The 26,238-nt window shown below is 41.5% G+C and overlaps 2 protein-coding genes across 2 annotated transcripts; one reads left to right on the forward strand and one right to left on the reverse strand.

Annotated features, from left to right (window-relative positions):
* Positions 1–1,362: 1,362 nt before the first annotated feature.
* LOC128467091 (catalase-like) lies at positions 1,363–10,903 on the reverse strand. Its single transcript, XM_053448604.1, has 12 exons — positions 10,774–10,903; positions 9,632–9,742; positions 9,108–9,238; positions 8,721–8,825; positions 8,141–8,266; positions 7,621–7,812; positions 6,531–6,683; positions 5,266–5,404; positions 4,602–4,732; positions 3,844–3,951; positions 2,248–2,334; positions 1,363–1,585 (listed from the first exon to the last, which is right to left on the reverse strand). Exons 1-12 carry the CDS (start codon positions 10,898–10,900, stop codon positions 1,529–1,531), a joined length of 1,467 nt encoding a protein of 488 aa, XP_053304579.1. The 5' UTR covers positions 10,901–10,903; the 3' UTR covers positions 1,363–1,528.
* An 8,306-nt stretch (positions 10,904–19,209) lies between these two features.
* Positions 19,210–25,566, forward strand: TFIP11 (tuftelin interacting protein 11). Its single transcript, XM_053448589.1, has 13 exons — positions 19,210–19,258; positions 20,159–20,364; positions 20,466–20,616; positions 21,379–21,535; positions 21,643–21,770; positions 21,975–22,127; positions 22,564–23,067; positions 23,318–23,421; positions 23,535–23,703; positions 23,783–24,026; positions 24,188–24,330; positions 24,529–24,694; positions 24,898–25,566. Exons 2-13 carry the CDS (start codon positions 20,165–20,167, stop codon positions 25,248–25,250), a joined length of 2,472 nt encoding a protein of 823 aa, XP_053304564.1. The 5' UTR covers positions 19,210–19,258; positions 20,159–20,164; the 3' UTR covers positions 25,251–25,566.
* The last annotated feature ends 672 nt before the right edge of the window (positions 25,567–26,238 follow it).

Genomic DNA, 26,238 nt, shown 5'->3' on the forward strand with positions numbered 1-26,238 from the left:
TCCTCCACACTTACTCTCTTCTCATTCCCTAGCTTTCTCTCTCTCTGTCACCCAACTCATTGACTTCACTATACATTTTGAAGGACAAACCCCAATGAGCTTCTGCGGTAGAAATGCGTTGGTTGGCTCTGTATAATGTATAGTTAAGTCAGTGAGATGTCTTGAAAGCCTCCTTACACATTAAACTATACATTATACAGGCCTAGCTCCGCGCTTCTTTGCTGGGGAATCCTAACAGTGTTGGCCTTTCATAGTGAATAGCCAAATGAACCACAACTCACCCTTTAGTGAATAAAACTCAAAGAAAAGGTGGGAAAGGAGATGAGGATTGGGGAAAGAAGATGCGATAAAGCCTGAGAGAGAAGGGAAAAACCGAATGAGAAGAGAAAATCTAACTTGGTGTCTCTCACATATAGTAGCCCAGGGCTATTAAAGCTCCATTTAGACAACACATTAAATGCCCTCTCTAGTGTGTTAAACAAATAAACCTGATCAGATCTGTCCTTTTATACTCGAAGATTTAATCACATAAATCAACAAATAAACTTTTAAAAGGCATTTCCAGTTTCTGTAGCAACAGCCTATCAGTGTCTGCTTTTGTGTCACATGACAACTAAGTGTTCCAGGCAAAAAAAAAATGAATATATTTAGTTAAACAAGTGTTCAGCAGCAAAAGTGGAACAGCACCTTTAACCATAGACTCTATTCTTATAGACGGAATTATTATCCAACGCAGAGAACAACAAGAAAAGGGCTTGTTCTTATTGTGTGAGATTTACTGTGAGACTTCATTAGTGCCGATAAGTCTAACGATCTGATACGGCGGACAGTGTGATTTGTTGCCAAAATCTCGCTTTCACTCAGTGCGGACCTCTGTTCCCTGCCCTGTTATGCAACGAAGTGTGTATTACACCTTGGCCGTGCCATGCGCAGGTCGGGCACCGCGGTCACAGTGATGTCCTTCAACCTGCCCCTGGAAAGAGCTGCTGATCCAAAAAAGCCTGAATATGAAATCTATTGTACTTTATCCCCTTTAATTCCATCTGAACATGAGACTTCTGAGATCCTAGAAGCTTATGTAACTTTATATCTTATGCTGGCGTAATAAAAGGTATCAACCTCAACTACAGACGCTTTATCTTTGGCTAATATGACCGTATACGATAAACTGTCCCAACTACAGAAGAATTCATATTAATGTTCTCTAAGTAACCTAACCCTCTGAGTACTTTAATATGCATTCCTTAAAAAGTACAATATTGTTACGTTATATGAGAAAAATAAAATGTTATATATCCCAATCAGTGGTGAAAGGAAATATTAGGCATTTAAAGGTAATTACAGAAAATGTGAGACGGGAAAGACACTCAATGAGTTTATTATTTTGAGCATAAAATCCCATACATTTCCTCAAGCCAGAATATTTGCCGTCACCGGCCGGACCGGGGGTCTCTCGGGGGGGTCTCTTGCCTTATCTGCAGGGCTGCTCGATATGTGGAGAAGCCGAAGCGTGTTTAATGCATGTCTGCTAGCGCGTGTTAATCTGATACGGGGAGGGTTTATCATCCGTTCGCTGGTAGAGCTCCTGAAATGGAAACATTAAAAGTCAGCTAATTACATCAATATATCAATGATAGATAGATGTTCCTCCTCTTAAAGGTTGTGGACACAGACACTTGTTCGTGGTCCCACAATGCATTGCATATATTTGCATATTCCAACCACTTTAAAAATGTAAATAAGTGGTTATATAACAAAATCACTATATATTTCTTACATTTCCTATGAATATTGTTTTTATATATGTTCTATATTTTCTATAAATATGTTTCCTATATATCCTATAAAAATATTTCCTATATAAATCCTCTAAAAATATTTCCTGTACATTTTCTGTAAAAATATTTCCTATATTTCTTATATAGTTCCTATATTTCCTATACATATATTTTCTATATATGGTATTTCCTATAAATATATATCCTATAAATATATTTCCCTTTATTTCCTGTAAACATATTTCCTATCAATATATTTCCTATATATTTCCTATAAAGGTGCTGTTTCACTTAGATAAGACATTAATAAAACCTAGATCACTGGAGCCTTTCAGAGTCTTTTTTTTTTTTAGTATATATGGCAACAGCCTATCACTGCCTGCTTTGGTGTCACATGACAGTTAAGCATTCCCTGAAATAATATGAATGAGACAGAATATGACATGATAAAATAATTATTTTATATCACCGCAGTTCCAGTCTTCGCGTTCAGTTTGTCGAGTTCCGCCTGCACACGAGCCCCGTAGTCGGGATGGACCTCTGTGAAGAGCTTTACCTAAAAAGTGACAAACCGCAGTGACTTTTTATCTCGTTTTGAACTTTAGTTCCCAGCAGATAAGAGTTGCTATTATTAATAAAGCTAAAAGTTTTATCGCTTGTATACTTGTTCTTTTACTTACTAACAGTGAGCGGAGCGACAGAAGTAAATATAAATGTAACTCACCCCAATGGGTTATACAGAATAAATGACATAAAAATTATGAGAAAAAAGGATAATAGTGCACTCTGGATGATAAAATGTAGCGATTTTTTTTTTAAAAAAAATGTATAAAAAACTCACATTCTGATAAGTCAGACAAAGACTGACTCAAATCATCAACGCCTGGTGTGATTAGGGATCACACACCCAACGGTGCTACAAATGGATAAAATCACATAGAGCAGAATTGCAACACATCAAAAATGGAACAGAAAAAGGCGGCTACAGTTAGCGTCTCACCTTGTCTAGAGCCGGTAACCTGGCTCCAGGGATAAAGAACACGGTACTGACTTAGGGCAGTGCTCCCCCTTTAAGGTGATGGACAGCAGAGTGAATCCAGCAGAGTGTATGGAGTATATGTATATAAATATAATATAAAAAGTGATGTAAAATAAATATTATATTACATAAATTACAACACTATCATAGAATATACTCTATTTAATTGTCTGTGAATCCTCCTCAAGTAGGTCTCCATTCAAGCACAGTTGGGTGTGTTGGCGTTGATGATTTGAGTCAGTCTTTGTCTGACTCATCAGAATGTGAGTTTTTTTATACATTTTTAATAAAATGCGCTATATTTTATCATACAGAGTGCACTATTATCCTTTTTTCTTTTATTCTGCATAACCCATTGGGGTGAGTTACGCTTACCAATGCACCACCAATACTTGTCTTTTATCTTGTTGAAGTGTGGGTGTTAACGCCACCTGGGGCGAAGTTTAAAATGCATTTTAAACTTTGTTGACGCCATTATTCCCCCCCCCCCGGTACTCACCTTTAAAGAGTCCTGCCGGCAAGTCTCCCTGCTCTGCCACGGTGCCGGTTTGTAATGCTGAGCGCCGGGAAATTGACGCCACTTCCGGCTCTCATCATTACAAGCCGGCACCGAGACTGAACAGGGAGACTCGCCGCTGAGGAGAGAGAGAGAGAGAGGGGCGCCGAGTGGGTAAGCGAAAACTACTCGGCGCTCCTCTCTCTCTCCTCCGCTTCAAAACAAACAACCAAAAAAAATGCTTGGGGCGGCAAAGTGCCGCCCCTTCTAAAGTGCCGCCTGGGGCAATTGCCCCAGTCGGCTCCATTGTAGGGCCGGCCCTGCTTTTACCTATTGTTCTTTTAATTTTGTTTGTTCTTGTACTTATTTTGCTCCAGAATAGTATATAATCTGCATGGCTTAGCCAACAGCAGTGTATGCTTGGAAAAGGTTGTTGATAATACTGATTGTGACATTTCTGTGTCCCGACCCTTGTACCGCTCTGGTGGTTGTCGGCCTTTGCATAAGTGAGTTTATTATCCGACACTCACGGCTTTTTTCTGGATGAAAAGCTGCGCTCCTTTCAGACTCGCCGCTAGGTTTTGGCTCAGTCTCTGGCGTTCATCTTCCTTAAGAACCTCCAAGTAGAATCTCCGCACCTAGAAAAGGACCATGAAGGATCGGGAATAAGATCTTCAGACCATTGCGAATAATTCATTCTTTACTTAATCTTAAAACACGCACTCTGTGTGTGAATGAATAATGTGTTTATAAATATTTTTCAGGTTGGAAAAAAAATATTATTTATTGCAAAAATTTGCTTAAAACATAAAAACCTATCATGAATATACAATATCCATTTAATCTCTTCAATTACTATATAATCCGGAACTATTCTTCTGATAAAATTGGAATAAAGCCCCCCACACTCCCCTGTTAATATGCGCCGATGGCACCAGATGTCTATTCAAATCCTGAAAAGCAAATATCATCTTGAGGGACGTCAACAAGCCTTCGAGAAGAGAGATGTGCTTTGGTAACGCTTCTAGTTTCACCAAGAACTGACAACCTTTGGCTAAAGGAAGAATCTTATAGACAATAAGCATCGAGACTTGAGGACAGTGGAGAAGACGGAGCGGAATGGAGTGTGTCAGTCGAGTGTGAGTGATCATTATTTAACAAGGTGAGGTTGGTAAAGGAATCTGAGTTTAGGCAAGAACCGAAACAAACAAAAAGTTAAAAGGACCAAAAGGACTGCTGTGTGTGTTAACAGGCATGGGTTGCCCTGAATATTGTGTTAATGATCTACCTGGCTTGTGTTGTCCTCGTCCCCGGTGTCATATCTGTCCACGTCTCCACAAGCATTGAACACTGTTGTGCGGAACTGTGGGTCATCTTCTGGGCCTCCAAAGCTGTTTGGATGGTAGTTTGGTCCGTTACCTTCATAAAAATTTAAAACACCTGAGTTTTGGGCCAACAAGACACCTGCGTTGAGCTTGTCACTGTGAGCGTGATACTCGACAGACAAAGTAAATGCACATGTAATGTGTCCGTGTGATCAGCAGGAACAAGGTAGTAATCGTCATGGTGATTTCTTATAACCGAACAATATCATCTATTCACATATTGAATAAATAATTATGCGTTATTCATTATATATCTGGTCTGACCCGTAACATGTATATATATATATATATGGGCAGGATGGTAAAATGCCAAGATCTGCCTGGCAAATAAGAAAGTTCTCGGCTACTTTAGAACTTCTTTTGAATATCAGCTGTGGGTCTGCATCCAAGGCCAGACCAGGGATGAAGTACATGAGACCAACTGCGGGATACACGTTATATTTTTACGTGGGGTATATCCAGCCGCTGGCCGCACTCAGCAACCGCTGATCAGCCCCTGGATCAGCACATCGGGTGAGTACGGAGTGCTGGCGGCCCCCTTTCTACATAGTAGGTTTAAAGACTCACCTTGGTTGTCACCCATAGCCATAAATCCATCTCTCTCAAAGTTTGCCACCTTTGCATTCTTGGGCGAATTGACGGGGATCTGATTGAAGTTCACTCCTAGCCGGTATCTCTGAGCGTCAGGGTAAGCAAAAAGTCGTCCCTAAAAAAATAAAAAAAAAAAACACATCTCTTAAGAAAGACTTGTGCCAGACCCCTCTTGGATGTCCCCGGATTTAATCGCTGATCCAATATTTAACATGTTTGCATAATACCAGGACATTCATTTCGTAAATTCACTTTGTACTAAATGGCAAATACCAGGGTCAGAGTATTAATGAAACATCAGTAGGAATAAACAGCGATTTCCATGGGACCATGGCCTTGATTCACAAAAACCTTCATATTTTACACAATTAAACTCCGTGTGTCTATACTTTATTTTCATAGGAATGCCCTGCCATTATTTTTTGAAATATAAACTTTGAGGATATGTAGAAAACACACATACAACATAAAAATAAAGTAAATATGTGACAGCTTATTCAAAGCGCTCCTTGACTGGGAGCCATGACGGCACAGACCAGACAGAGATGCGTTCTGCAGAGAGGACACCAGGTACGCCATTTTTTATTCTTTACCCATAATTGCATGAGCTCTCTCATCTGCATATACCAACTGCTTGTTGGCGTCCCTCATATACCAACTGCTTTAGACACAGCTTTAGAGTGTAAACACATACACATCCGTTCAAAAGTTTGGGGTCACTGAGCTGTTGTCAAGGAAAACAAGGACATTTCTGGCTGTAACATAATTGCAAAAGGGTTTTTCTAACAATCAATTAGCCTTTTAAACTTGGATCAGCGAACACAATGCGCCATTGGAACACAAGAGTGATGGGAGTGATAAAGGGCCATTGGAGCATAGGAGTGATGGGAGTGATAAAGGGCCATTGGAACACAGGAGTAATGGGAGTGATAAAGGGCCTTTGGAACATAGGAGTGATGGGAGTGATAAAGGGCCATTGGAACACAGGAGTGATGGGAGTGATAAAGGGCCTCTGTACGCCTATGAAGATATTCCATTAAAAAACAGCCATTTCCAGCTACAATCGTCATTTACAGCATTAACCTCGTCTGCACTGGATTTATGATCCATTTCATGTTATTTTAATGGACACAATTTGCTTTTCTTTCCAAAACAAGAAGATTTCTAAGTGACCCCAAACTTTGGAATGGCAATGTAGAGGAGAAGCCACCATTATTAAGCGGAGGGGGTCTGCAGCTTACGTGGAGCATTTTGTCAGGGCTGGGTTCTATTCCTGGAACCATATTACTAGGCGCGAAGGCAATTTGTTCCACTTCAGCAAAGTAGTTGACTGGGTTTCTGTTTAATGTCAGGGTCCCCACTGGGATCAGAGGGAAGTCTTCTTCAGGCCAAACCTGCAGAACAGAGACCACATTGTGTGAAAATGGGAAATACACCTTGTCCCATGTATTGTACACCAAAGAGGGGGCCCTCCTCACCAGAGACCAGAGGGAAAGCCTAAATTATCAAGACAACATCAAATCAATATAAAAACCTTTTTTTAATTTCTCGTACGTTTTTCTCGTACTTAATAATACATGAAATTAATGATAGTGAATAACATTTGTTGCAATGACTGTTCTGGTGTAACATTTGGAATGGGGTGTGGATGTGCTTTATTACACCTGTTGTAACAGTTTGTACTCACAATTACATTTAAGATTACATAAAATATTTTATAGGTGTGTTCTTTCTAGTATGAAAGTAGTTTAAATGATTTTGTGTGTGCATGTTTGTTTTTGGCCACTAGGTGTCCCCATTGCTAGTGACATCATTAAGCACGTGCTGGTTCTTATGGAATGCTGACAATTATGTTAATATGTTGCATCATACACATGGTGACTCAATGCAGTTTAAACATAAGCCATTAGGCGATGGATTGCTCCTGATTTTTGTTTTCTTGGTACCATCTGCTACTTGTATTTAATAAAAGCCTGTTGATTTAGCTTATTATAACTTTATTCATCACGTCTCATAGAACGGCAGATGTAGCATCAGTTAGAAAAATAAAAGAGCCCAGTATTTAAGCCAGATCTTCTAGCTTGTAAGCTCATTTCAACATGATCTCCTTACCTTTTGTTTCTGTAAGCCCAAACTGTTATGAGAAACACTATTTGATATGTCCTGCTTACCCATTTCACAAAGCTACGGAATATTATGGCGCTGTATACATCAATAAATAAAATTTATTATCAATGGTATATAATGGCTTAGTTGACAGGTCCTCTTCTGCCTAAAAAATGTTGCCCTGTTGGGTGATCAGGTGTCCTCGTGCAGTTTCTTTTCACTTACTTTGGTGATGTCAAAGGGATTGAAATGCAACTTCTCAGCTTCTTCAAAAGTCATGACCTGGATGCACAACGTCCAGGACGGAAAGTCGCCTCTGGCGATGGCGTCATACAAATCCCGCAGGGCATAATCTGGATCACTTCCAGCCAAAGCCTCTGCTTTCTCTGGGGACAGGTTCTTAATTCCTTGTTTGGACTGGAAGTATTAGAATAGAAAGTTCCGGGGTTAGAATTCATTCCTGGTATCCATACGTATTTTCTTTAGGTTAAGCGTTCATGGCCTGAACTAAGCAGGGAATTACGCCAGAAACTGTATGGGACTAGGACACCTAGACACATGACATTCGAATATGGTCTGATGATGTCACCTCAATAAAGACAAGTGACATCATTTGATCCAGATATATAACATAATTAGAATACACACTAGTGATGTCACTCTGATTTATGACAGAATGGTCACTACTGATCCCAGCTTGATATTTTTTAATATTGCCTTGATATGATTTGATCCCCGCAGGTACCTTGTAGTGGAACTTGCAATAAACAGCTTTCCCCGCCGCATTCACCAGTTTGAAGGCATGATTTCCGTAGCCGTCCATATACCGGAACCCATCAGGGATGCCGTGATCACTGAACAAGCGTGTGATCTATATGTAGAGAGACACGTGGCGTGTTATTAACGCACAGAGATCCCTCTGATTAGCAACTTCTTGTAAAAATATGACTCACAAACATCTCACAAAATGTGTTCCTGTGCCTATGATTAAGTGGTCTTTGGGGCACGAAATTAGTTAGACGGTATGTCATTGTCAGCTATTATTACCATGTAGTAAAGATTATTTATAGCTCAACAAATAACCTCAAGGTATCCTTGGATTAGGTGTGGTGAAGGCTTTTTCCTCCCCTGGATTTTCTTTTTGTTTGATAAATACAAAATGCTGACTACTCAACAGTCTGCACCTTCACTGAGTTGTAATTTAAGGTTGTAATGGGAGTATTAAGCATCAGTTTCCTTATTGTCCCTAGCGTTTATAGCATTTTATCCTACAATTGTTCCCAGGAGAAACACGCTGCGCTGGTTAACAAGCATTTGACGGGTACCTCATGGAGAGATTCGGGTCGTAGGGTGATAAAATCCCAAAGTGCATCAGGGTCTCTAGTATGAGTTTGTGGGTTCCTCTTCTGAGCATGAGAAAGAGACGGAAACTGGAGACAAAACAAATCATAGTTACATGATGTTCATGTTCTGAATTGTGTTCTAGGCATTCTAAGTGGTCTAGTCAATAACTAGTCTAGTTGGCCAAAAACTGGTGGGTCACCCAAGTCAACTAAATGTTCCTCAAGTTGGATCTTCTGGTTTAATGCCTATGCATTTTCATTGTCTGGTGTCCAAGCCTCTATAATAAGGGTCAAATTGGACCTTTTGCAGCTTGTATCAACATTATATTCATACTTTACCCATGGATGGAAACACGCTTAGATACCGACCAGCAAGGGATCCCTGATGAAGAATATCGGGGTGTTGTTTCCCACAAGGTCCCAGTTCCCATGTTCCGTGTAGAATTTAAGAGCAAATCCCCGGGGATCTCGCAACGTGTCAGCACTTCCGGATTCCCCAGCTGTAAAGAAGCACATTCACCCTCTTACCAAAACTCGAGATATGTGAAACCTGCGAGGACGTAGCTGCCACCAATGTCCCCGACTCTACTGGTAGTCCTCCATTGAGTCAGGGCACAACCAGAAAGAAACGGTCTACAACTAAAACCGAGTAGGGTTTGTTCTTCTGAAACAGTGAGCAAGTACCCAGCATGCAGTATGGAGAATATACCCCTGTCTTTGGGCAGTAGGCATGTTGGTGGATGTTTCTGGAGCCCTAGTGAGTCTCTGGTCAATAACTTTTCTTTCATTCTGGTTTTTGTTGTCCGTCTAGTGCTTTTAAGCTCAACCATCAGGGGTGTCACTAAGCTTCATGATGTTACTTCTTATTATCACCACATATTCCCGGTACTTACTCGTCGTAGAAAACCGAACCGCTATTGGAGTTCTCTTCCCAATCTTCTCAAACACTTTGGCTTTGCAGTATTTCGTGATATCGTAAATCACTTCAAAATAACCGAACGCTCCTGTAATAAAGTCACGAGTTTATGCGTGTGGCATACTTAATTTATATTCAATAAAGCTGATTAAGATGTTGTTTTTTCTTCACAGACTGTCATTAAAAAATATATGTGTTGTTTGGTTAAATAAATAAGCAGTAATTCCCCATCTACTTCCTGCAGAAAAAACTTTATGCTAATAGAGTCTTTTTGCATTTCTAGATATAACCTTTTTTTAGGTAATTCTATGAGGGGGTAACAGGCATAGTCATGGGTATCACAGAGGAGAAAAAAGACCACCCTTGCCCCTTGATTGATCAAAGAGGTCACAGTTGGCCAGTGAGATTGAAATCGCTTCTAGGTCCACTGTGTTCCATCTCTTATTTGGTTCAATCTAACAGAATGTAAAAAGCTAAAAAAAAAAAACTTTTACAAAAACCTCCTATATCCCATTTTACAAAGAATTTTCTTATTGTGAAAATCCATTTTCTAATGCTGAACGTATTATATCTATCCTTCAATTCTTCGTGTATCCCATATATGCCCTCGTCGATGAATAGGAACAGGATCCCAATAATGGTCTAATCATACAGCGCCGATGGAATCTCCTGGCGCTATATAATTAAATGTAATGTAATCATCAGTTTCTTAGGATGGAATTTCCTCTCCGAGAAGGAATTTATGGTTTGGGGGCTATGCTACAGAATAGATGAAAGGGCAGCTCTAGGCTTTTAGGGTCTGCAAGCAAAAAAAATTAACCCAAGTCTAACTTTAGCAATCAGTTGAACTGTCCACAAGGAACTCAATACATAAAACTACGATTGCCTAATGTATGTTAATGGTGTCGGTGAAGGTGATACCTCTTTATTGAGCCTACGTGGAAAAGATGACCTCAGAGGTCTTCTTCTGCAGATGGAATCCCTATGAATGGTTTATGAATACTTCATTATATATCATGGTCGAGTTTCTTAACTTAACTTTAGATGTGGCTTTTGCGTTAATTATTGGTTTGGCAAGATGTCCTAGGAAGAAGTCAGGTAGGTAGGGGTATGTCTCACCAGCTCCCCGTGCATGCACCACTCTCTCGGGGATCCGTTCCCTGGTAAAATGAGCCATCTCTTCTGTAAAGATCACATCTTGCATGAGAAGTGGTCCTCGGAGACCAACGGTCATCACAGCTCCCATCCCCCCGATGGGAATCCCTCCGGCTGTGGTCAAGACATCAGGCTGCGGAGACAAAATACCTTAAACTGAGCAATAATTTCAGAATTTAAAGGAAACAGATTGACGTTAAGGGTGTCCTTTAAAAAAAAATACCCAAAAACGAGTTAATAATAGGGACATTTGAGATGGAACTTCTGTGAAGATGTCAAGTATCGTAGGTGTGTTCAAAATTGTTATTAATTACTCAGTTTGGAATTTATAAATATGCCCTGCCAACCGTCCGGGCCAACTTGAAGCTACACCCCTATTTTCATGGGGCCACTGCCAATTTTTCTGTAAGCTGGCAGGGTGATGCTGTGAACCACCAGATTTCAAACTTCTTTGCACTCACAATTCGATTTTTTGTTTAGTACCTATCCGGCAGTTTGTGAAATTACACAAAACACACATTTTTTATCAAAAAACACCCATCATTTCATGATATCCTGCTAAGACTGCAAGGAAAAGTCAGACTAGTGTGACGTCCCCTATAAGAAATTGTAACAAACGTCAACTTGCTCTTCTCTCACCCCACCGATGTATTGATTTATTGAATTATGATATGGCTACTACCTAGGAAGCTGCCAGCCCATCATCCCAAGACCGGGGACTCCTTTAATATTGGCTCCTGGTCAAGTTGCCATCTTGTTCAATGCATTACAAGCCATTACCGATGACCACAAGGAAGAAAAACCAGAAATAGACCTGAATTGGCTGCTTTGAAAGCGGCTAGAACATTTGATGTGATGTATTGTATAAAAATAAGGATGTTTTGTACCTAGCAGGTGGAGATGACCTCCAGAATTTTAGACTTTAGGACACTGGCTTGTACAATGGTCATTACTAACTCCGTGCAACCCGATAATGGACATTACTGAGAATAACCTCTGTAGCTGTTACTGATCTACAACTCCCATGACGTCTGGCAGAGCTGGGGAACGCTGTGTGTTCCATCTTGGAACTCCAGCTCTTTAGACAAAGAAGCCACAGATCTGTGGCCGGTTACCAGATCTTCCTTATTGGCAAGGAAATAAAACATGACGTCTTGGCACTAAGTCTGGAATTAAGGAGGCTATTATTATTCTAGGCTGTCAATAGGACTCACCTCCCAATAAATAACATTAAACCCAGGGTGCGGCGGTTAATATGTTCGTTAAAATGAATCACACAAACATATTTCTGGGTAGGTGGCCACAACCCTGTTAAACAGGGGTCTAAAGCTTTGATGGGGATTTTACAGCTTTGGTTTGAAGAGGAAATGAATGCTTTCGTTTCGTCAATGTATTCATCTCACCGGCTAGTATTATTATCTTCTGATGTATACTTAATAAGCATTGTCTATGCTCTAGTGTTATGAATTGTTTACATAAATGGTTATTTCCAAAAATTCTTGCGAAAGCCCTGTCCTCGTGGTGGCAGTGCCTGTAACCCGGTCGCTCTTCCTCCACTTTAAATATCAGGTCAAAGGAAAACGTTACTAACCAAACTTTTAATGATCATGTAAGATCATATCAGGTAATACTGGAGAAAGTATTGTAGTTGTATCTTTCCCTGATCGATCTTGGATCTAGCAGATAAAGCCTTCCTTCTCCAGAACCTTTGAGAGCTAAAGATCTAGGTCTCTAGTTGACCTTCCATCGCCAGAAGGCACCTTGGAAAACCCATAAAACGTATTGCTAGTCTCATAACCCAACCCATAGCCCATTTTTTTCCATCAGGAACCAGCTTAGTTTACAAGGAAAACCAAGAACGTGTTGCAGGAGGTAGATGCATAGAAGAGGTTTTACTGCTAAACTGTTTCAGCAAGAACTAATTGAAGTTTCTATGATGGAATATAGACAACTATGCAGGACTAGGAAGTATACCGTTCGATTACTCCTACTTTAGGCATATCTTGTTAAAGACAAGGATAATTAGCTGGTTAAGGAGTAGCAAGGGATTGACAAGAAGTTGCAATTAGTTCCTGGACTTCGTTGGCAAGTTACTAAAATATGATATCGTTTGTTCTCTGGGTGTTATGCAGATGCTCGAAGTTTGATATTTTAATTATGATGTTGCTTGGAATAATTATTAATTACTAATATGAGAATGCTTCATCACTAATAAGAAAAGTTACCTTGTAATCAGGGATTATAAGAAGACAACAAGTAAACTCCCATTTAACAATCATCAGAAGGAAAGATCGGAAAATCATTACGGAATCATCAGCATCAGTCATCTATGTGTAACCACATCGTTTGATATTACAAAATCCAATTTCTATGCCTCGATAATATAGTTGAAAATCAAAAGGCAAGTCGGACACAGATAATTCTTCCGTGACACTGTGACTTTTAGACAGGTAACACTTTAACGCAGCGGCATCTTTATTAAACCTGATGATATCATTAAGTTGCTGTCCTTTGCAAATGTTATAAGCATAGCTGGAAACTTTGTAAATGAGTTGCCCTTGAGACTCTTGGATTATTAACGCTTTAATAGCCCACTTTGAAGATTCTATGTAAGGACTCAGTGAATATGTTACCCAAATGTCTTTAATACCGGCCCTTGTGGAAACCTGGACTGTCATTATTTAAAGATACGCTTAATTGAGTCTCATTAGTGATGGCAACCAGATGGTTCAAATATTATAGATCCTTATGGAAGCCATGACTTGTCTGGAGGTAAAGATATTCTGAATGAAGTCACCTGCATTCAGTGTTTGGATTCTCGGGGTCACATAGTCTGGAGTAGACCGTGTTGGTTCAATGATGACTCTATTAATAATCAATACTTGTCTATTTGGAGTCTATTTGGCATCCATCAACGAAACGACCGAGTTGGAGGTTTAAAAGTTAGAGAAGTCTCACTTGTATCATTTGTGGTCATTTTTTAGATACTTTATTCATGTAACCTTCATGGTCTTCCATGGGGGGCTAAATGCTGAACCATAGTAACCACAGAGTTGCTACATAATATCTCTATTATTAACTAGACCCCTCCATGACCAAATGCTGTCAGAATTTACCAACTTCCCCGCCAAAACGTAGGTTGCCTTATCTTCTGAAGACATTTGTACGTTAAGTTTCTGCTGAATTATTCCAGACTTCAGAAAAGTGATTTTCGAGGACAATTTAGGATTCTTCCATAACAAACTGACATCATATAAATTCAATGTATTAAAATTATTGTTGCCCTACATTTAGCTTTGTGAATGGCTATACCTGGCTAAAGGAGACCCCTGGATCCCCCATGCTAGTAGCATGCCCATTAAATAAAACAGTTTCATTAACACAAAGATGTGATGTTAATTTGGGCACATTACCTTAGCTTGCGTGGTCTCCTGGGTGGTTGTCTTCTGGTGGTGGGGGACATACATACATCTACCTGCCATAGTTGCAAATAAGTGATGTGACCTCAGTGTGTGACTGTATTTTATAGAGCTGGGGACACCAACCCCTCCTAAATTTATGGGTAGTAACATCAGCACCTCCCTGCAGCTCAGGTATGCTAATAACTTAATTCATAAAACAAGGAAACAAGGGACTTCTGGTTGATGCCGAGGGCTTTCAGAAATAAGGTGGGTGTTGTATGCGGAAGCCAAGTTACTGATCTATGTGGGCAGAAACACATTCATGGAGGTTTACATGTGAATATATAGACAGCAACGAGTATCTGGAACCATACGAACCATCTAGAACCATACGATGTATAGCTTTATATAAATAAGTAGATGTATATATAGCTGAAGGCTTATGAGTCAGTGTATAGAGAAATAAGAGAGAAGCCAACACACACTCCGAGATTATATTATGAGGGGTTCCCTAGTGTCTCCACAAATTTATTAGTATATTATAATCTCATTAGAGCGCACTTCATACTTTTTTTTAAGAAAATGTGCTTGTTTCATTCATTGTACTCTGAGAATTTATTTGTGCATTATTTGTTATTTGTTCCATGTCCATGGCCGACCAGAAACAGTCCTCGGGCCCCTCGACAGAGGCAATCCGAGTCTAAACAGACCCCAGCGTCCGCGATAAATCTTATGGATTCCGTTGGAAAATATCCATCAGAAAGCCCAGAGGTGCCTATGTTTGCCTGAAACCCGTCCTACGTTCTTGTTGGTTCTCAGAAGCATCCTCAAGGAACAAAAAACCCTCAGGGACCACAAACAGACCTGAACTTTGGGATTGCTGCAAAGCATTCCAATAAAGATGTAGCTAAGATATATGGCTCTCCAGGATGGGTTTTAGAACCAACATTTCTAGTATAAACACAAGCCTGTACTTGTCAAGAACCATGTACTTATAATATAATAATAATAATAATAAAATAATATAGGTAATCATAGAATCAATCAAGGGTATTAGAATATATGCAAAAAATCAATTCCGATCATCTCTTTTTAAAGGGTCACCATATTCCTACCGTACATCTACTCTAACTCCAGCTTTCTCCCAAACGATTTGTTTTTACACCGTCCTATCATAACTTCATTAGAACATTACATTCTAACGGACAGAGAAACCTTCCATGGGTTGTAATATATTTAAAACAAAACTGTTCAATTTGAAGAATTTTTTTTTTTTTAAACGACATACAAAAATGATACGGTATACAACCCCCTTACTGTCTCTTCGCATAGTTTGTTAATAAATAGATGGGTGTATGTGCTAAACCTTAATAAATTGCTATGTTAGCGGGTTTAATTACTTGGCTCTTTTCCCTGGGAGATTTTATGAGTTCACCAAAATATGGGTCACACATTTTGGCCCTATAATTAGTAAATGTTTGCTTGATTCCTTGGGTTGGCAAGCAACATCATGCCAATACTATGGCCATGTTTCTGCTGGTATTGGGAATCAGCATAACTGGGAACTTAGTGAGTGACCCTGAGATTCTGCTGCTTCACCCTGAGATTGGGGCAAAAACCCTGAGACCCAAGTTCCCGGATATGGGAATCAGACTTCCTTAAGATGGATACTGTTAGTTAAGATGAGTATGAAATTTAAAGGGATTTAAATGTCCAAATGGATGTCCTTGGTAGGCAGATGCACCTGGGGATATAAGGGACCTTGTAAGCAATCTGGGAACTTTCTAACCTAAAAGCCCATCGTGAAGATTCTCTGCAGCCACTGGCCAAATGTGTTACCCAAATGGCTTTAAAAATGGAAACCTTGACTTGCCATTATTTAAAGATACACTTGATGGAGTCACCTGCATTCAAGCAGGGATATCAATATACTTGGAAACTCTCCAGGTTTGACCTGGAGAACTCTGGGAGAAGCACGGCTTCTCAACACCCAAATCCTCCAGGTCGCGGGAGTGGGCTCTTGACAGCTCCACTGCCTGCCCATTTCCCCTTTCAATGGGGGTGTTTCCTGCCATGTCAGCGGGCATGCCTCCTGACATCAGCGTAAATGCCCCCAACGCCAGCGGGAACGCCCCTGACATCAGCGTAAATGCCCCCAACGCCTGCGGGAACGCCCCTGACATCAGCGTAAATGCCCCCAACGCCAGCGGGAACGCCCCTGACATCAGCAGGGCCACCCACCGACATCAGTGGGCAGTCCTGGCCGTGTCCTACAAGGGTAGGCTACGGGTAGCCGGAGCCCAGAAGTTTGCAGGTATGGATATCAACCATACTGGGAACAAAATCACCAGTTGGGAGTCATATCTCTGATCACAGCGGGGGGGAGAATAGGAAGGAATCAGCTCCAGACTGTGTGACCCTCAGAATCTGCCCCTTCACCCTGAGACCATGAGATTGGGGCAAAAACCCTGAGATTTAGGGGCAAACCCTGGGAGTTCCCCGGTTCGCTGATTAGGTTGATGAGGAGCTACATGACCACTCTTGTAATATCTTCTACCCAACAGACATTTAGACCTTTTTCCAAATTAGCACAGTACGTTTCTACGTGTTTCATAATTACTTTGTAATAATAATAATATGGAGATCATTTCTCATAATTAATTGCTACCTGTTATTAAATTCTGAAATTACAGTAATCAGCCTGCTTGGCATCTATTTATTATAAATGTGAGATTAAGACTCAATGTATTGATGTCCTACATTTTTACCGCACATCCTAATTAGGAGTATTTTTTAGGTCCTATCTCTTTTAATTAGAATCTCTGATAATAGATCATTGATTTAGTTGCTTCTAAATGATTCAATGATAAAAAAAATATAATAAAAAGTCTGTAAATGTTTTTATTTGGCCAACATATTCAAAGAGTAAGACATAGAGCGATATGTAAGATTAAGGGGGAAGTGCCACATATTTTTTTCCCTTGTGCATAAATCCCAGTCCTGTATACAGTAATAACCCCCAATGCAGTAATAATAACCCCCCAGCGCTGTATACAGTAATAATAGCCCCCAGCTCTGTATTCAGTAATAACCCCCAGCACTGTATACAGTAATAACCCCCAGCACTGTATACAGTAATAACCCCCAGCACTGTATACAGTAATAACCCCCAGCGCTGTATACAGTAATAATAACCCCCAGCACTGTATACAGTAATAACCCCCAGCGCTGTATACAGTAATGTAGGTTGGCATTAACAAAGATCTGGTTTTATCTCATTTTGCGCCAATAAACGCTGCAGACCTGGAGGCACGGTTGCTGTCAGTCATGTGATATTTCCCGACACCACACTGAGCCGATGCTTTATAGCAATGCTAATGAAGTCCGCTCCTCCATAGACTCCATAAACATTTGTGGCTCTACCTCTTACTCTCACATTATATGTGCCCAGAAGCAATATCTCCAACATCTTGAGACTCTAAAGTTGCATTCAGAATGTTATTTTTTTTCCTTTAGTTTTCCCAATTCCAATTTATAGTAAGGCGCTCATGTTCCAAAACTGCCTGGGACTCCTAAACATAATAATTATCGTTACCGCTGAAACACGCCTATCCAGTATCGACAGAAGTCTTTAGCTGCCATTTGTTCCCCTAATTGGTTCATGATAAACCTATTAAACCGTGTATGACTCATAAACGCACCATATTAAATCAAGCGTGTCCTCGGGCCAGACCTGGTTATATGTGAACTATCCTTACCACACCATAATGATTTTCATGCTTGCAATGCACACGAACCATAAATATAGCCACACACGGGAACCCTCAGGGTGCTGAGTCTCAGGGCTTTTGCCCCAGTCTCAGGGTCCCTGGGTGAAGGGGCAGATTCTCAGGGTCACATTGTCTGGAACTGACCCCTTCCTATTCTACCTCCGGCTACCCGGAGCCTTCCCATGCAGGACACGGCCAGGACTGCACACTGACGTTGGTGGGCGGTCCCGCTGACGTTAATGGGAGTTCCCGCTGAAGGCAGCAGGAAACCCCCATTTAAAGGAAAAATGGGCAGGGAACGGGGCGTGTCTTGACCCTGAGAACCGGAGGAGCAGTGCTCACCTGGCAGTCTCCGGGTCAAACCCGGAGAGTTCCCAGGTATGTATATAAGACTCCCAAATTGTGCTTTTGCACATTATGTCATGGTGGGTGACCCCGATTGAATGCAGGAGACCCAAAAAAGTGCAATAACTTTAGATAATGACCATAACTGGCAACTTTCTGGCTCTGGCTACTGCCCTTGTGGGATGCGGGCGGGTAGTCCTGTTATAGCCCCACACGCAGGAAGTAGGCGTTGCTTAGGGGAAGTGGGCGGGGAATGGGGCAAGAGTGGGCCGTGCCGTAAGGCTACTCCCACGATCCAGTGTTTCCCCGGGGTGACCCGGAGACCCAAAGAAGCCGAGCTTTAACCAGAGTCTCCGGGTGAAGGCCTGAGAGTTCCTAAGTATGATAATGACAATTCCAGGTTTCCTTGATGACCGGTATTAGGGTCATTTGGGTAACACGTTTGGCAAGTCACATTGGGCTAATCAGGCATCCCCGTGCAGCTCATTTAGTTCCCAGGTATCTGTATATAGCATAAGAAGGAAATGGGGACACCCCGTCACCCTAATATACAGGGACAGAGTTTACCCCATACTGCACAGTGAAAAACACAGCAGAAAATAAACTAATAAAATAATTTGTTTAATCAATAAAACTATAAAAGAGTGACCATGTACTTCATTATCTGCAATATAATATCTTCTTACATTATGTGTAAAGACAAAAAATGAACCGCCTATGGGGTATTTCTCAGCAAAACTCAACCATTAGTGCACAGACTGCCTGGAAATGGCCCTCGTCCCGCCCGTAGAAAGTAAGAGACTACATTTCCCGGGATGCCGTGCGGCGCCTGGGTGAACCTCGTCAGGCAGTGGGTGTGGCTAAGGTCGTGGTCCTTGCCGTTTGCCGTTTACTTCCGGTTTCCTGTGCGTTGTCGCTACCTTGATATTAGCGGTAATTATACGATATTTATAGATCACAGGGGTCCCGAATAAAGAGGCAGGGGCCCCCGGGATACCCCGTTATCCAGCCCGACCCACGTGTGTTCCCCGTTATATCACAACGTCATGTAAACATGAACTCGTGTGTTTTCACTGCTGTGAAATCTTATTTCAGACCCCTGAGGCTGCTGTTACAGTCTATTATTATGATTTATCCTTAAAAAATCATCCAGAATGGTGTTTTGTGCGTTTTTATAACTATTACATGATATATTTTCTATGAAATCTTACTCTATCTGAAGAAGAGACCTCCGAGGCCTCTAAAATGCATGTGACCATCATCTCGTGGGCAATATGGCTTTATCCGTTTTCTGTATTATACATATTAGCGGTGCCCTATTATATACTCATAGCAGAAATATTACATTGCAGCTTTGCTTATGATATTATTGCTTTTTTTGGTACTTATACACCTGTACACAAATTCCTTTATGGCACTCACTAGGGGTGTCCGAGGTGCCGGCACTCAAAGGGTTAAGCCACTTCAAGACTAACCAACACCAAAAATCAATGTTTTAACCTCTTAATTACTCTCCATGACGATTCTCCATCCCCCTTCCTCCCGTTACTAATCAAAATGTGATCTACCGGGCGGAATGAGAGAAACCCAAGTAGGATTATATTGAATAAATTATGAGAAAATGTAAATATAGAGAACGAGGCACAAATTACCCTTTTCTAAGGAAATAGGGTTACCGTTGAAGGCTACAATGTAAACGATAGGTATTTCCTAGCATTAACCCTTTACCTGCGTGACTTCTTACGCCATGTTGCGTTAGATTCCTGCGCTCTCTCGCTTTGTTTCTGTCCGTGTGCCGTAGAAGTGAACGATGAGGCTCTTTTAATTCCTCAGGCAGCCATGTCTATGTCACATCTCTACGGCAAGGATGACGACAGCGATGGCGTGGAGATGGAGAACTTTGAGATCACGGACTGGGACCTACAAAATGAATTCAACCCCAACCGCAGGCGACACTTCCAAACCAAAGAGGAGGCCACCTATGGCGTGTGGGCAGAGAGGGACTCCGATGACGAGAGGCCAAGCTTTGGCGGAAAGAGGTATTTAACGCACATTCCGGCCGTTTTTAATCATAAGCGGCATGTTGGACACACACACGCTCTACGGCTAGTTCTAACTCTTCATTCGAATTCATTGCCAGGTCCCGAGACTATTCTGCCCCTGTTAATTTCATAAGCGCCGGAATCCGCAAGCCAGCAGCCGAGGAGAAATCTAATAGCGATTCTGAGGATGAAGCCCCAACAAGGAGAGATGAATTCCCAAAGGAGTTCGAGACAAAGAAACTGAAAACGGTAAGAATGGGGCAAACGGGGCATAATCGCCATATTTGTAAAGGGAGGTCTCTGCCTCCGGGGTGCATCCTTCACTATGAGATGCACCTATATACACACGTTAACAACATACTTTTCTTCAATGGCGTATGGTAAGTCCAACCTCGGCCCACTTACTAAGGGGCTCTCCAGTATCTAATTGCCCACAAACTAGTAGGACAATTAACCAGTTCAGTATACACTCATATTCCAGACAGAAATGTAAAGGTACTTTATATGCATATCGTGTAACTTGTTGTCATATTGTCTCTGGGCACCTTCTATTCTGTTGGTTATACCTTGCAAGAGGTCACCTTAGCCGTTACAGCCCCTGGGCCAGATGGAGTACTCAGGGGGACACTATCCTCTCTGTAGAGAGTGTTTTGCGTGCGTTCTGAACTGTAGGACATAAACACTTTAATTGCAGGAACCTTAAGCAGCACAATAGGTTTTATCATCATTAGTTAGACCTAGAGCCATGTCCCCACTGCTCTTAAAAAGAAAGGACCTTTCATAATCTGTGTAAAGTGCTCTATTGTCCAAGTAATTGACGCGTTATCTCACTGGTGTCCAATTTGTAGTTCATTATATGCTCTACAAAATAAGCTCAGTGGACATTATTTATCTGATGTGACGCGGTACAACCTATTTCTTTTTCCAGCCATATATTTCATCCATGACAGTTAACCAGCCCAGCATTGTGAAAATGAACGCATCGTCTTAGTTATGTTTTATCTTTTGCAGGGTGGTAATTTTAAACCCGGGCAGAAGGTCTTTGCCGGTGGGATAAAATCCAACACAGATTTTGGTTCTTGGGAGCGACACACCAAGGGAATTGGTCAGAAGCTTCTCCAGAAGATGGGATACACACCTGGGACAGGATTGGGGAAGAATGCTCAAGGTATAACCTTACGTTCTGGTATTTCTGTTCTTTGTTAACTATAGAAGTGTGCAGGCCTCTTCCTTGCTGATACAACAAGGTAGTAAAGGGTAAATTGACTTCTGCAGGTATTGTCGCCCCCATTGTGGCCAAACAGAGGAAAGGTAAAGGAGCGGTCGGTGCGTATGGCTCAGAAAGGACAAAACAGTCTTTGCAGGACTTCCCCGTGGTGGACTCTGAGGAGGAAGAAGAGAAGGTGTGTATAACGGGCTTTTAACCATCATTCTGTTTGAGTTGTACATTTCTTTTTGGTGGTGTGTACATGACAACGATGATGTGTGACATGTTTACCGAAACAGACGTTCATGTGTTTTTTAATCCCGACCTGCAAATTGGTAGTTGCCTCTGTCTTTGGAGGCTCAATCCTAATAAAATGTTTTCTTTAACGTTTCATCTACAGGAATTTCGAAAGGAGCTGAGTCAATGGAGAAAGGACCCAAGCGGGGGAAAGAAGAAGCCAAAGTATGCCTACAAAACAGTAGAGGAGCTTAAGGCCAAGGGCAGAGGCACCAAACCGTTATCTGCGCCTCAGAAGGAAATATCCCAAGTCAAGGTAAGTCTCTGAATGGTAAAGTAAGGTGGTCTTAACATCCCCCATGGGGGAACGCAGCTAGATTTAGTAGCAGAACGCTTCAGTATGGTTCCTAAACAGTTAAACTACATTACTTGGCATCAACAGTTGCCAGTTTCAAGTTCAGGCCCTTTAACTGGAAAGGAATTAAAATATTTGTACCCAAATATTTTTCTGTTATCTATTGGGTTCTATGTATTAAAGGGTGTGAAGTATGACAGTGTGTTGCAGGCATGGGTTCCATCAAAATGGTATACTGTTCTCTTCTCCAACCTTATGACATCTTGAGGGTCTGGACCTGTGGTTAACATATTTTAGTTTCTTGTATGGTAGGGCTTTTACGCAGGGTGCGTTTTAATTTTGTGTAGTAGTTTGGTTTGAAGCCGGAACACTCAAGGGCTCGTGTTTTTCCATACAGGTGATTGATATGACAGGTCGAGAACAGAAGGTGTATTACAGCTACAGTCAGATGTCCCACAAGCATAATATCCCAGGTGACGCTTCTGCCCCTGGAAAGGAGGAGAAGCCACAAGGATTTGTTCTGCCAGAACTGGAGCACAACCTGCAGCTCCTGATCGATATGACCGAGCAAGAGATTATCCAGAACGACCGACAGCTACAGTATGAAAGGGACATGGTGGTCAACCTTTCTCATGAGATGGATAAACTGTCAGAGGTCCTTAAAAGAGAAGAGAAGGCAATCAACAACCTGAGCCAGGTGCTGCAGACAGTAGAAGAGTGCGAACAAAGGATGCAGCCAAACTGCGACAATCCTCTGACCCTGGATGAGTGTGCCCGTGTCTTCGAGATGCTACAGAACAAGTACTACGAGGAGTATAAGATGTCAGGGAAGGGAGACCTAGCGGTGGCCATCGTCTATCCTCTAATGAAAGAGTATTTCAGAGACTGGAACCCATTGAAGGTCAGTGACTGTATTTATTTGTTTAATAAAGCCATATGCTGACCCCGTGTTCTGTAGACCTCCACGTGCAACTGAATAGTTGTAATTTGAGGATTTGAGGTCTACAATCCTAAGTGTGGAATGAAGATCTGTTTTTTTTGGGGGGGGGGGTTGCTTTTTTGACAAGTGTTTTATTTTATGAAATGGCTGATATTTCCCAACATCCCACTATTGAATATTAAAAGTTTTTTTAAAAAAAATTTCTATTTAGGACCCTACATATGGAATTGATGTCATCCTTAAGTGGAAGGACCTACTAGAGGAAGGTCACCTTTCTCACAGCGCACAAGATGCAACCTTGGATCCTTATCACAGGTACTTCTCTCACATTTACTTTTTGGATATTGGGAAAGGAGGCATTACTTTCTTTGTCACATCTCACCATTTGTTGTCTTATGGTTTGAACTTTCTTTGTATTCCGCTGTCAGACTTCTGTGGGAAATGTGGATTCCCTTCCTGAGAAACATCATTTGCCAGTGGCAGCCGAGGAACTGCGCTCCTATGGTAGACTTCTTGGACAGCTGGATTCACCTGCTGCCAGTTTGGATTCTGGATAATATATTGGATCAACTAGTTTTCCCCAAATTGCAGAGAGAGGTGAGTTTTGTGCAGTTAGTTAATTAGACACATAATTAGAAGGAGAAGGATGTTAACTACCTTGTTTTCTCGTGTAAAGGTTGAGAATTGGAACCCTCTAACGGACACTGTTCCTATTCACTCTTGGATTCACCCGTGGTTACCCCTGATGCAGTCCCGGTTAGAACCCCTCTATTCTCCAATCAGGAACAAACTTGCCAGTGCTCTTCAGAAATGGCACCCGAGTGACTCGTCCGCTAAGCTGATCCTTCAGCCTTGGAAAGACGTCTTCACCCCAGGTTCATGGGAGGCCTTCATGGTGAAGAACATTGTTCCTAAGCTGGGTGAGAATGAAATAACATGTTGTTGTGCATTTCCTACCCATGTGTGCTGTCTCCCTTAGTACATTACTTCTTTAGCATCAGTACTTTATATTAGGTAATCCTCTTGTGTTATATATACTATATATGCCACGCTAATTATATCACATGGCTTTCTTTCACAGGCCTGTGTCTTGGAGAGTTTGTTATTAACCCTCACCAGCAACACATGGATGTCTTTCATTGGGTGATGGATTGGGAGGGGATGGTCTCGCTGTCCAATCTGGTGGGACTTCTGGAGAAGTATTTCTTTCCTAAGTGGTTGCAGGTAAGTTAAGCAGACCTTTGTCCTATTGTGGACAGCCCAGGCTGGCGTTGCTGTAAAGTCAGAATGGCCAGTCATTCGATGAACCTGTGACATAAGAAAGGGATATAAAATGATTATATCATTCATTGTTACATTTAAACTGCCGATTATTATTCTTTTTGTGTATTCAATTCTTAAAACCTTTTGCTTTGTCACCAGGTCTTGTGTTCCTGGCTTGGTCACAACCCTAACTATGAAGAGGTCACCAAGTGGTATTTGGGTTGGAAAACCATGTTCTCTGACCAGTTACTGGCCCATCCGGCCATTAAGGATAAGTTTAACGAAGCTCTTGACATCATGAACCGTGTTGTATCCTCAAATGTCGGTGAGTACTCAGATTCCCAATCGGCAGTCACAGAACTCATGTTTTGCCTGTAAGCAGTTGGTTCTTAAAATAGATCTCACTTTTTTAAATACTGTATTTTACATTTCTGTAAACTGAACATATTTCTAATGATTGAATGCATTTGTGCTAAAAACGGTGATCGTTCCACGATGTAAAGCCATAGCTTCTTGTTTCCATACTAGGTGCATACATGCAGCCTGGCGCCCGGGAAAGCATTGCTTACTTGACGCAGACAGAAAGGAGGAAGGATTTCCAATACGAGGCAATGCAGGAGCGGCGTGATGCGGAGAGCATAGCGCAGAGGGGCATCGGAGCGGCGGCAGCCGTGCCCATGAACTTCAAAGACCTGATCCAATCAAAGGCAGAGGAACATAATATCGTGTTTATGCCTCTGATCGGCAAGCGGCACGAGGGGAAACAGTTGTACAACTTCAACCGCATTGTCATCTACATTGACAGAGGTGTTGTGTTTGTACAGGGAGAGAAAACCTGGGTACCAACATCCCTGCAGAGCCTCATAGATATGGCTAAATAGAAGACCATCCTTTGGATCGATTCCCCGCGATCCCAGAAACTGTACGTAGGTGCAATTCATCCTTTGGTACAATGGACTACGGTGAAGGAGTCTTATTTATTAAGACACTTGCTTTGTTTTACCGTCCGCCACCAGAAAAAAAGAAACTAAAACTGAATTCAACTTCCATGTGTTTTTTATATGAAAATCCATTTGATGGATATCCTGCTCTCCTTCATCCTGGACGGCACTACTCTTTATCCTGATAATATTTAATACAGTTTTTTTTTCCCTCTGAACTTTTTTTATTTGTACAAATTAAATACGTAACTTGTTATTTTTGAGGCATGTGTATATAATTTACCGTTGCCACGTGAGCGCAGTTGCTTTCAGGCATCCCAAACAATCGAGAGCTCCTGTTCAATCACTAATCGTATTGATTAGTTCATAATTACGGTGGGATTAGTAATTTTAAATGTTTCTGAACCAACAGATACTATGTGAAAGGTATATTTTTGGAGCAGGTCCTAGCCATACAGCTGCTGTTGAACCTCATATACCATGATGCTCATCTAACCCGCAGGTTGACCAACATGGTGTCCTGCCTAAGATTGACTTTTTTTAACCATGTACCCTAAATAGCAGCTATTATATATTTATATATGTTTAGATATATATTTAGTGCTCATTGACAGAGGTACTGCTCCGCAATTTGGAAATTCGTATCCAATCTACTGTTCGCATTTATATAGAGCCGGCAGATTTCATATTGCTTTACAATCAGAGGCGGTGGGCTAAGTGTTTTAAATCACCAACAATAACAAACTGGTACAAAAGGAGAAGAGGGGCCTGATCTTGGGAGCTTACAATCTAGTCGGTTGAGGGGGAAGTAAACAGTAAGAGAGGACTGCTTGGATGGGTTGGTTGAATCGGGATGAGCTGTTAATGTTGTTTGTTGTAGGCAGGATGCTGGCTGAGAGTGTTAGGCTTGCAGAGAGCTTATGAAATT

This window comes from Spea bombifrons, chromosome 10 (assembly GCF_027358695.1).
Source record: "Spea bombifrons isolate aSpeBom1 chromosome 10, aSpeBom1.2.pri, whole genome shotgun sequence".
NCBI classification, from domain to species: Eukaryota; Metazoa; Chordata; class Amphibia; order Anura; family Pelobatidae; genus Spea; species Spea bombifrons.